The following is a 12,682-nucleotide window of genomic DNA, read 5'->3' as shown; positions in this document are numbered from 1 at the left end:
CTTTTGGGCATTTGTCCTCCATTACATATTGGTTGTGGTTTGTGATTTGCATTGTTGTTACGGATAGTAAATATTTACAAATGTTGTTTTTAATGTTTAATCATTTTAATTAGCAAATAAACTCATAAAACATTAATAGACAAATTCTTACTCTTTTTTGTCTTGTAAACCTATGGTTTCAATTGTCATTGTCATTTGGTTTGTCATTGTCATTGTCTGTCTTTCAGCTGTTTCAGTTATAATAATTACAAAAAAAAATTAGTCGTGTTGTACATTGTTCATCGTTCAATTGTGTGAAATAAAAAGTTAATTTTTATACGTGTAAGGGCAATCATTATTTATTGTGCAAAATATTAAATGAAATCTTTAAAATGTGAACAAAAAAATAGATAAGTCTACTGTTGTGATATTTTATGATGCAGTGGTCAGTTTATGTGGGACACTTTGTTAAGATGTTTATAAAAAGGTAAAAACAATCGAATGGTAAATGATGGATGATGAGGAGGCTGATTTGCGCGAGCAGATATTCCACAATAATGTTCGGGAGCAGATCGTAAGTTTGACATACATTTTACGTTGTCATTTTAAGAATAGTTATACGCAGTTTATTTGTATACTTTGATTCTTGTATATTTTGTTGCAGATATTCTTGCTGTTATTTATATTATTATATCTGTTATCGTTTATGCTGATTGAGAAGTTTCGCCGGCGTGACAGCGAGGATTACTTTACAGCTGATGAGGATGAAGTCAAAGTGTACAGGATCAGTTTGTGGCTCTGTACCTTTGCCCTGGCTGTGTCACTGGGCTCTGCTTTATTGCTACCATTATCAATAATCAGTAATGAAGTTCTTATTTTGTACACTGATACATATTATGTTAAATGGTTGAATAGCTCTCTAATTCAAGGTTTGTATTTACTATGTATTATATAAGATATAATATCTTGAGAATTATAATTTTTTTAGTTAAAAATTGACCTGGTTTTTATGTTTCAGGTCTTTGGAATCATGTCTTTCTATTTTCAAATCTGTCATTATTTGTGTTCCTGCCATTTGCATATTTATTCTCTGAGTCATCTGGTTTCCCGGGGTGCCGTGGCCTGCGTGGACGTGTATATGAGACATTTATAGTCCTGGGGCTACTGGGTGTGGTGATGTTAGGCTTGGCATATGTTATATCAGCTTGGCTTGAGGGAGACAGATCCAGCATTGATGCTCTCCTTAGTAAGTTTAAGTTTCTATAATTTTTGTTTCAATAGAAATTTAAATATGATACAAGTGAAATCAAATTAATCTTTGATGTCAATTATTTTTATAGAATAGAAAACTTAAAATTCGAGACTATTTAATTGCATTTTAATGAGTTTTTTTGTTCACAGGTTTGTGGACTTATCTGCCTTTCTTATATTCCTGTGTATCTTTTGTGGGTGTTCTGATGTTACTTGGTGAGTCATATTTGATTTTATTTTTACTATGGATCTTGAAAAATGTTGTGGTTGTGTTGACAAACATAGTGAATTGCAAAAAAATAACACTATTTTTGTATCTTTTAAATAATTTCATAGATATATGTGTTTAATATCAGTTATCAAGCAATATGTATTGTCATTATTTTGATTTTTATACAATTTGGTTGCAATATATCTATTTTAGATACATTGCTACCCAAATAAATTTCGTAATTCTTATCTTTATCAGAATTTATTATCTTTGTTTTGTTATCTTTATTACTAAGTGAAGTATTAGCGACTTATCGACCAATCATTTTAGGGATCTCTTATTCATTCAATAAACCCATATTGTAGTTTATAGTTTAATTTGTTATAAAATATTTTTTACTTATACACATGACACTGTTTCTGTATTACAAAGCCTAGAAATTAGTTGTTTCATTTGTACTGTAATTTGTATGTAGAAATTATCTCTATCTAAACTATACCAGGTTCTTACATACCCAAAATCTGTACTAAAACATGCTTGTAACTAGCACAAACAAAACCAAATGTTCAGTAATTGCAAAAGAAAAATATTTAAATTTACAATTCCACCAATTACCTGTACACCACGTCTATTTTACAATTATCAAAGTGCAATCCGCCAATCAGTTTCTGTTTACGTTACTTAGTAAATCAAACAAGATTATGGTTTTTATCTTGTAATTGCCAGTATGTTATCAAGTAAATAATATCTTGTAATTTTGACAGCAATATAGATTACACATTCGGTGAAGAAATAAGAGACCCAGTTAAAATAAATGCTGTAATAATAGTTTTAGTTCTCACGATGATTTTATGCACATTTAAACATATAATCTGCATTAATTATCATACGAATGTGCAAATTAATTAATAAAAATTAATAAACAAACGAAATAAAAATATAACAATTTCAATGTGACACGAGTATTTTATATATAACAAAATAATGAGAAAAAACAGAACTTTCGTTCGAATTCGAATCAAAAAACAAAACGTAAAGAAATTCATTTTTCATTATCTTCGTAATTTTCCTCCTTACTAAGAAAATAAGTGATAAGTTCATGATGTTGTGGAAACATTTCTTCTACTTCTTTCTTGCATTCATCAAACTTGTCAATTTCTTCCAATTCCTTGTATGCTTTAGCTTTGTATAGACGAGCTTTGAAACTCTTTTCGTTTAAACGCAATGCCCAATCACAGTCGTCAAGAACCTTAAAAAACAACACAGGGTTTTAAGTACTATTTGCCATGTCAAAAACAAGCGTATATTATAATATTTATTGTTTCTGAAAAGTAACCAAGTTATAAACGTGCTTAACTCGACGATAATGTTAAACAAAAAATATAAAACATGATTTTATTATATAATTGTTCTTCGTTTTTTATTTAAACAACGAAGGCTGTTCTGGTCGTCTTCCTTATCGTAATTCCAATTGCAAGAGGACGGCAGTCCTTTAAAAGCACGTTGAATGCAAACAAGGTTTTATGTCCTCAGCTCATAAACTTTGCCACTAAGGGGCTGGAATCCTACTATACGCAAGAGGGGAGAATAGGTCTTAATCATACACGTTGGTCTAATGCGTATTGCTGTTTGTTATGTAATATTATGTTGTTGTATATTTGATCTGTCTTAATATACCTTTCGATAGTTTCCCAGTTTGATGTTGGTGAGTGCACGATCGCAGTACAACATGTGGTTGTCCCTTATGAACTCAATTGCGCGATTGTAACAGGACAGGGCCCTGTCGTAATCACCCCGTCGGAAGGCCTTCATAGCCTGTGTCTTCATTGTGTCCATCTTCTCGCGACGTATCTTGCGGTCCTCAGCTCGTCTCTCCGCGTCTTTGCTTACCTCTGCCATCCATGCTTCTTTACCCATTTCACCCTTGACAATTAAATTCAATTGACTCTAATTCTTTTTTTATAAATATGTGTATGGTATGTTTTTCATTGATCTGTTTACTTTATCAAAGTTTAAAATATCGATTGTTTAATAGAATAAGGTAAACTGTTTGACAGGATTATTTATTACTTCCCAACCACAAATTTTCATATTTTCTAATGTTAAACAGGAAATACAACTATACACAAAAAACTTAGTCATTATGTAGTTTGTGGAAGATAATTACGAAACTCTACTCAAATGGTTATTTCGTCTCTTTGCTTAATTGATTCTCGTTGCATAGGCATTTAGGTCAGCATTCCTCGCGGCTTGGCGACCAACTTTGTGTTTGCGGAATGTTTTCTATTCCTATTGCACACCAATGGATTGCTAAATACTCTATAACGGCTTTTGTTACTCGAATTATACGGAGATTTAATACTACTAATCGTATAAATTACGTTAACCTGTTTAAATAGCGTTAATACGTTGTTTTTAACAAACAGCGTAAGCTCTTTCAATTTGTCTTAAATCTATTTTCGTCATATTGGAATTTGGGGGCATCTGCTATATTTAGTATCTCATTAGCCCAAAATAATACCTTAAAACATATTTCTTAGGACAAAAATAATCTTTACATCACACCAACGCAAATGTACGGGAGAGAAAACAAACGCCAATATTGATACGCGTTCGAAAGCCAACACGCTTTCTACTAACATACATGCATACGACCATATCAAAAGCAACGAACACGTGTAACTATCATAGATAAAAAAATGAAGTAATTGCGTAATTATTAATGGAATTAAGAAGATAATGGGCACATCTGTCACATTAGCGCCATTAAATTGTTATGAGGTTCCAGAAAAAGATATTGTCTATTATATGATACAGCTACAAATTGTCCTTATAAATTGTTCAATATCCTATCAAGGTCCTACCAAGGTCAAATGAATTTCTTTATTTTCGTATTGTATTCAATCATATTTGTAAGGAATTAATAAAATGTTACTCGAAATAATGAAAACATTATGACACTTACAGCATTGTTATTATCGAGACCTTGAAATGCTTTCTGATTTATAACAGTTCTATTATCTTTAAATTTCATTTCTATATCTTCATCTAAAATAACCTTTCCTTCTAAATATTTATCAGCTAATACAGTTGCAGCATCAGCTTTAGCCTTATCACCACTGGCAAGGTCTTTCACCAAGTTCGATACTTCGCCGATTCTCTTCATGAAATTATTCCATTCCTCGTCAAGTTGGATTTCTTTTGTGGTTTTTAAAGCAGGGTTTGATAAGATTTTCTTCGCGTTCATCGTTTACGTTTCAGTAACTTGTTTTGTTAGTCAAATTGACATAACAATAAACATAGCAACGGTTGTTAAGTTTGTCAATAAGGGTAGTGTTACACCAACTGTCAAATTGTTACCAAATTAGTAGATTTTTTGGCACGTCATGTTTTTTTTTTGTACTTTTTAAAGAGTGATTTGTGAAGCGTTGTTATGTATTAATGTAATCAACATAACAAAAAACGTACAGTATTCGGGTTTCTTGTCGTCTAAAAACATTGAACGAATTAAATTATATCTTACTAATAATGCGAATGTTTAGATGGATGGATGAATGTTAATTAGAAGGTACTACAGAACGGCTCAACGCATAGAAATGAAATTTGGTATACATAAAAAACATAGTCTCGAAGAAAGCATAGGCTACTAATTATGTTTTTTGTTTTAATTCCGCGCGGATGTAGTCTCGGGCGTCCGCTAGTTAGAAATAATTTTTGATTACGTTCAAAGCGATAGTATAGTGATTTGTCTAACATTACGACTACCTTAGTCGATACTTATTTGACGAGCAGCGTTTTTTGTGAGTTTATAATACAATCCATGTTCATGGGTACGAGTTATGACAGTAGGTGGGTATGGTTCCGGAAGAGTTTACATCAACAATCATTGTTATATTATCATAGTTAATGATCCCTATTTCCTGAATAATTTTCTGGACAAACTTAATAAACAAGTTATTGATAGTTCATTTTTCTATGGTTTTGATCTAATATATCTCACAATTCAGACATTGGTAAAGTTAAAAAAGTGTACTAAAGCTATAAATGCTATTAAAATAACTACATTAATGTTGACATAGCTATGTAGATTTATTCCTCTGTTCACAGTTAATTACAAACTACGTTTTTTTTTCTTATATAATATATCACTTTCCAATAATTTCAGTGCCAACTTTTTCTCATAATTAGTCTACTAGTAATTGGTCGTCATGGTAGAGAGTTGCTTAGGTTTGGTATTGACATATGTATGTATTGGTTGGATTACGGTTGTTAACATTTGTCGGAATCGAAAAGTCAATAGTAACATGAATTATTCACATATTGACACGACTGTGTTTAATCGATATTTATTGTGTCGGTTATAAAGGGTGATATTAAAAATGAAAGAATTAAACTGTTGTCGGTATTACGGGTATAAAGACGACGGAAAATATGAGGATGGAAAGAACGGGATTAAGATGAATTTTGGAATTTATATATTAAATTAAAAAGACAAAATGAAATTATGAAAATGAAGAGATAAGCACGCGCTGTTAGAGGATATATTTACAACTGCTACTTTTTAATATAGAGAAAAGGGAAAAAAAATAAAAAGTTCCAAATATGAAAAAAAATAAAAATTATGATTAAAAAACCTGTAAAGAGGTTCCGTATCTGTCGGCAACAGGGTATCTCTTTTAAATAACTTTTTTTAGTCACCAAAAACATGCATGATAGTGATCTCAGCGTTAGTTTCTACAGCAGAAATAGTATGCAAATAAATTTTATTATTATGATTGTTTATATGCATGTGTTTCGTCAGTGGAAACCAATAGTTTAAGATTTTACCATATGTATTTATATCGTTAAAAGGAAAAAAACCTAGTTATGTAGACAATGTTTGCTTTATAAACTTGGTGTTGTGTTGTAAATTATTCTAGATATTTTTGTTGCATACTTTTGTATTTGATCATTGTGATATTTATCCAGTTTGCACCCCTTTGGGCTTCGTGCGTCTCTTCGGCGTGATAAGCGGCGTGTTGGTGAAGCCACAGTTCCTGCGAGACCTGAATGAAGAGTACTATGTCTACTCATTTGAGGAGAAGACGATACGGCGCAGGATCGACACATCTGTTGCCACAGGTTAGTCATATTTGCATACTAGTTGTCGCCCGCGACTCCGACCGCACAGATTAAAAAAAACTACATTAGTAGCCTATGCGTACTTCCAGACTACGTTCTACATATATGTAAAATTTTAGCGAGATTCTTTTAGCCGTGCTGCATCCATTCATCCATCTAAACTTTCGCATTTATAGTATTATGCTATAGTACGTAGTTTTTATGATATAGTACGTTTGAAATAAGAATGTGTATGGGTCGGCGCTATGTTGTGACGTCATAACTGTCAAACAAGAAATACGTGGGATCAGCAAATCTTTAATATTAAAAGAGATTGTTTTGTAAATCTGAATGTCAAAAAATATTTACGTATAAGTATAAGGTCAGTGACGCACATTGTTATTGAAACAGAATTAAAAAATAGGTTTGTTTATCACTAAATAATAGAAAAAAATCTCGTTATGCAGCTACAGCAGCTACACACGTTAGGTTTTTCATGACAATTGTTAATTCAAGTATATCCTATCGACCAACCTGAACGTGTGCGTGATAACACTGAAATTATATGTACTATGAAACTGTTATTCCTGTAAATTTAAATTACTGAAACCTAACGTGCCTCTAAATTTAGATATAGATAAAAACGTTGATCGTATTTTATTATCTGGGATTAAAACAAATGTAAATGTTGACATTGTTTGAAGAACGTTGCCAAATGCATTATCTTTGTGTATTGGCTGGCAAACGATTTATAGCGTAGCGAGATAATAGTTTCGCGAATAATCGGCATGTTTAAAATTAGCCGTTCGTATATTTATTTGTTCAACGATGTTTGTTTAATAGAGATTCTATTTATTTATGTTTCTTTTCTCGGATGAACGAGTTCGTAGTTTTAAAAACTCGAATCGCAATCTTTATTTTTATCGTGTAAAAAGTAAAAAGCTTCATGTTTATTGTCCATAGAAACGGGAAAAAACAGTATAAACCGGTTAAGAGACGATGTATAATTATTAACATTTACTATGGTATTGCGTGATTTTTTTTTATTTGCCAGATATGTATAATACTAAAAACAAATTATTTATGCATCGTTAACTATATGATTGCCAGCGCTTTAGTTAATTTTTTTGTTAAAAAAAATTCAAATGGTGTAAATAATTTAATTTAATGTTTTTTAAACCTCTGACTAGAAATTTTGAAAAGATATTCTGGTACTACCTAGGCGAATATTATAAAAGTTCTTTATCTAAATTGTCCCCTGGAGGTTTAAGGAGTTTAAAGTTGGTGTGAAAAAAAATTACACAAACTCCTTTTTCTACTCGCTCACGGAAGAAGTTGCAAACGACAGTGGTTACTTTACATATTTTAATTATTTAGTGTGGCATTACCGGGTTTAGATAGTTTAAAAAAATTCTTTAGCATTATGTACGTAAGGCATAAATCATACAGTCAAATCTGATGCGACCTCGGCACTACACGTCGACCTTCGTACTAAGTTTGATCTCTACGTGACGCACCTACAATTTGATGTTTTTATGTATCTTATTGTTTTTACGAAGACTTGTATGTCTGTTTGCAAATTGTTTTGCACATACGTAAATAAATAGATTTTTCTTGTTCATTTTGATCATGTTATTGTATAATAAAAATATAGAAAAGAGATCTTGGTTTTATGAAAATAAAAATAAAATTTATTGACATTTGATATTTTCCATATTAATTAATATTATTGTACATTTATATAAATATTAAATAACAAATATGTTAATATTATCTTAGTAATAAAAAATTGTTTTGTTATGTTTACTAATAATGTAAACAAAACGATTAATTTAATTTTTTGTTATCTACATCTAATTTTTTTTTGTTACGAGTTAGTTGTAGTTACGAGAAACTATTTGATTTCTAAAAATTCTTATAGGACTAGATAATGTTGATATGATTAAAATTTAAAAATAGAAATTGTATAAAGTTATACATCGAGTTGAGACAATTTGTTCGAGTAATTATCGTAAATATACCTTGTTTCAAAGCAATAAAAGTACAAAATGTACGATATATTTTGTATCTTGTTAGTGTTTATTGAAGTTGTTACAGAATATGTTCTTTTATTATATCTTGAGGTAAAGTGACATTGGTGTAAATATCTTGTTGAGGTCTCCTGTGGTTGTTTGGACCGCAGGATCACTGGCTTGCGAAATCAACGCTTAAAGTTATCAATAACTTGCTATTGACCGTGACTCCGTCCGCGAGCACTTAAAAACGTTAATAAGTAGCCTATGTGTTCATCCAGACTATGTTTTTTTTTATATATCATAAGGTGGCAAACGAGCGAGCGGCCACGTGAAATCGCTGAAATAGCGAAGTGACCGTTGCCCATAGACATACGCAATTGCATATGCGTTGCCTACCTTTAATCGATGGAGGAGAGGATGCACAGAAAGAAAATATTTTCCCTTTCCATGCATCCTCTCATCCGGAAAGTCCACTTCCACTTGCCATCCTTTCCTTATAAGAAAAAAGGTGGGAAGGAAAAGAGGACTAAATTAGGCCTCCGGGACGCACACTCATCAGACGAAACGAGGAATTGCTTCCACTTCACGCCCGTCTTCTGCGTGGTGGTGGTATTTCACCGGGCGAGCCGGGCCAATTCGTGCGAAGATGTTAAAGCAAGCTCTACCACTGTATGTTCTATAACTATGCCAAATTTCAGAGAGATCCATCCATCCATCTTAACATTGACATTTATAATATTAGTAAGATACTTAGAATGTTGCATGGTATTGCCTATTTAAATACAACAAAAATTTGGTGTTCGGTTATGTTCGAAATAAAGTTGTAACCTGAATTGAAATGTTAAATGCCGCATGCTACGCATTTTCCTTTGAACTTATCGTTAGTATACGATAAGATAAATAACTTTTGTATATTTAAAGACTTCCGGAGTAGCTCTATTATAGGATACAGAAAGGTTAAGTTTGGAAACGACTTGAAATACTACACTGTATTGTTCTAACAAATATATTTAAAATTAAACAAGCTTTTGGCCGCTGGTATTTGATATTATGGACGTCAAAATGGTTATTAAAGAGTATACTTTACCATTAAATATGTATAATCAAAACTGTTTTCTTTATCTGTGCTTTATTATTTATTTTCTAAGATCCCACATTTGGGAAGCCTATGATTAGTAATATTTATAATATCTGGTAATGTCTTATGCTTGCGATAATTGGGCAGATATATATTATGTTTAAGCTAAAATCTTATTGAATACACTGTCTAATTGTTTATGGTTAGGCCCATAACTTCAAATTTTTAGTTTATAACCTAATAAATTATTTTTAGTCAAGTGGAAATATTTTCGAATTATCTATCACAAGTATGTTTAATTTTAAATCGTAGTAGCCGGAGAGATAAAGTCAGAGTCAGTCAGTTTAGACTTTAGCCCCAATTTTTTATAAATACGTTGATGTATCATACAATAGTGTTAAATGTTGATATTATATAGTTTGCTATATTTCAAAATATATAAACCACATGCTGTCGCCCGCGACTCTGTCTGGGCGGAATAAAAAAAACATAATTAGTTGCCTATATGTTCTTCCAGACTAAGCCAAATTTCAATAAAATCCGTTGAGCTGTTGCTGAGATGCCTTCAAATAAACATCCATTCATCTATCCATCCACTACTAACATCTTACTTCTTCCTTATATTATTAATGCGAATGTTTAGATGGATGGATGGATGTTTGTTTGAAAATATCTCCAGAACTATTGAACGGATCTCGATGAAATTTGGCGTAAATATAGAACATAGTCTAGAAGCTCATAGGCTACTAATTCGGAGAGGAGACGGAGTCGCAGGCGACCGCTAGTAATATTATATAATAGTAAAATATAAAGTGCCACTTATAGTTCACATCTTCAAATTTGATATGACCTTTAAAATAGCGATAGAATTATTTAGCATTTATTTTATCTATTGTAAGCCATTTCATATATTCTGTAATTCCTTAACGTAAAACGTTATTTAGTCTATGCTATAAGTCAATAACACTTTTGTTTATTTAATATAACAACATTAATCATTTGTATTACGATCCAAAAGATTATTTAAATATTTGATTCTCAAATATAAAATAGAAGTATTCAACTTATCATGTTAATTATCTGACGGTATTTCGTTATCGTAAATTAAAAGTGTTGTAATTGCTCGTCTGAATGACGGCCATGTTTTTCTGACATTCGGGGAATAAAAATGACAATGTAACAGCGGTGTTTTTGAAAAAGTTGTTGTTTACAATTCTAAAGGAAATATATGAGTTAAAGAAGACTATGTTTTATTTGAAAAAGTATTTTCCGGCTGTGACTCCCACAGCTCAGAAGTGGGATCATACGAGAACAAGCATTGTTTTCGATCTACGCCTACAAAGTTCAGATAAGTAAACCTTGTTGAATCAGACTTGAATAATAACATATTTCTAATAACCGTGGTTATAGACAATATGTAAGCAAGTACAGAGGGAAAAATTATTTAAGGCTACAAAACCATAACAAAATAATTGAAAATAGTTTTATAATTTGTGTAAATAGTCAAAGTAAAGTGAGGTTCACAGTCGGTATTTCACATTAAATGGTTGTTTTTTTTTGTCTTATCAGAATATCGCTAGCACTCAAATTTGTTTGCTAATTAATCAATAAAAATGAAAAAAAATAATTTATTCTCTTAATGGATTCTTATGACAGTTGTATATGCTTTTATTATAGCATAATAAGAAAATTGCTATGATATGTGTTTTTTTTTTTTTTATTTATTTATATAATTTTGTGTAAATAAATACATAATTAAATTAATATTTTCAGACATTGTTAGTTGGAATCTTTTGGCGCGAGTGGCGCGCTTTTCTTACAAAGTCAAATGTCAGATTGATTAGTGAGGTGACGTAAGCGTCGATATTTTGGTAAAGCTAGTGTTGTGCCGATGCACCGACACGGTGTCGGTTTTTCTTCACAATAATATACAAGAGATTGTTGGTGCATGTTGCAAAGTAAAGCAATCTTCCAGTTACTGGAACTACATAAATAAAGGTGATTGTATTGACTATATTACAATGATACATGTATAATATTATATATAAAATTTTATGTTTTCATTGTTTGATTAATATTTTTTTTGTAGTTGGATATATTTTTAGATTTAAATAAATTCTGTGTTTACAAAAGGGTTATTATAGTTAAATAAAATTCTTGGTTATATTATACATTACAATTGGCCAAAGCATAAGGCAATTAATTCAAGGTTTGAATCTTCTTTATTCATGTATAACTGTAATATAAATGGTGTTATACTTGAATTCCTTAAAAAAAATGACAAAACTTTAAATGAAAGTTAACTTTAGTAACAAGATATTATCGCTGAATAAAATTGCCCGAAAAGAATGGAAATAACAGGGCTTCCTTCTTCTAATCTCACGCTTTAGGCATTACTTATTTTGTATTATTTCCTGGTTTTACCTGTATGTAACTGTGATGTTAAGGCGAGTTGAAACTCCTATGCCCTAAAGTGTAGCTTGTATGTGGGGACCATTGATGTTCATGTTCACGTATACTGTCACATTCTTATTTTATCATGCTATTTCTGTATTGTTCTTTGTTGCGAAATAGATAGATTATGATGGAAGACTAGTATTATTGGTTACTCGGCTGGTAATTGTCAGTTCCAGGTGCCTCGATGGAACTTGAGGAAAATAATTACGGAGCGCCAGGTATGCCCAGGTGCGAGGGCCATGGTAAAAATGAAGACCATCATCGTGACCGGCGACCGCTCAGGTTTAAGAGCGACAGTCGCGTCTTGCGTCCGCTCAGGTATGAGAGCGATGACTAATGTTTGCGACTGCTCAGGTTTAAGAGCGACAGTCGCGTCCGACGTCCGCTCAGGTGTGAGAGCGATGACTAACGTTTGCGACCGCTCAGGTTTAAGAGCGACAGTCGCGTCCAACGTCCGCTCAGGTGTGAGAGCGATGACTAACGTTTGCGACCGCTCAGGTTTAAGAGCGACAGTCGCGTCCGACGTCCGCTCAGGTGTGAGAGCGATGACTAACGTTTGCGACCGCTCAGGTGTGAGAGCGATGACTAACG

At 32.0% G+C, this 12,682-nt stretch overlaps 2 protein-coding genes across 2 annotated transcripts in view; one reads left to right on the top strand and one right to left on the bottom strand.

Moving 5' to 3' along the window:
• The first annotated feature begins 220 nt into the window (after window positions 1-220).
• Window positions 221-12,682, top strand: part of lili (LMBR1-like protein lilipod) — a 27,559-nt gene continuing 15,097 nt past the window's right edge. Inside the window, exons 1-5 of the mRNA XM_013309521.1 lie at window positions 221-553; window positions 644-908; window positions 998-1,225; window positions 1,381-1,446; window positions 6,410-6,562. Of these exons, the coding sequence (XP_013164975.1) occupies window positions 488-553; window positions 644-908; window positions 998-1,225; window positions 1,381-1,446; window positions 6,410-6,562 (778 nt within the window). The 5' untranslated portion in view covers window positions 221-487. The remainder of the gene's footprint in view (window positions 554-643; window positions 909-997; window positions 1,226-1,380; window positions 1,447-6,409; window positions 6,563-12,682) is intronic.
• On the bottom strand, window positions 2,051-4,736 carry LOC106115891 (tetratricopeptide repeat protein 12). The gene is made up of 3 exons (XM_013309522.1): window positions 4,407-4,736; window positions 3,119-3,364; window positions 2,051-2,690 (listed from the first exon to the last, which is right to left on the bottom strand). The coding sequence occupies exons 1-3, from the start codon at window positions 4,686-4,688 to the stop codon at window positions 2,484-2,486; spliced, it is 735 nt and encodes a 244-aa protein (XP_013164976.1). The 5' UTR covers window positions 4,689-4,736; the 3' UTR covers window positions 2,051-2,483.

This window comes from Papilio xuthus, unplaced genomic scaffold, assembly GCF_000836235.2.
Source record: "Papilio xuthus unplaced genomic scaffold, Pxut_1.1 DF827777.1, whole genome shotgun sequence".
In the NCBI taxonomy this organism is placed as follows: Eukaryota; Metazoa; Arthropoda; class Insecta; order Lepidoptera; family Papilionidae; genus Papilio; species Papilio xuthus.
This window is presented reverse-complemented; position numbering and strand designations above follow the sequence as displayed.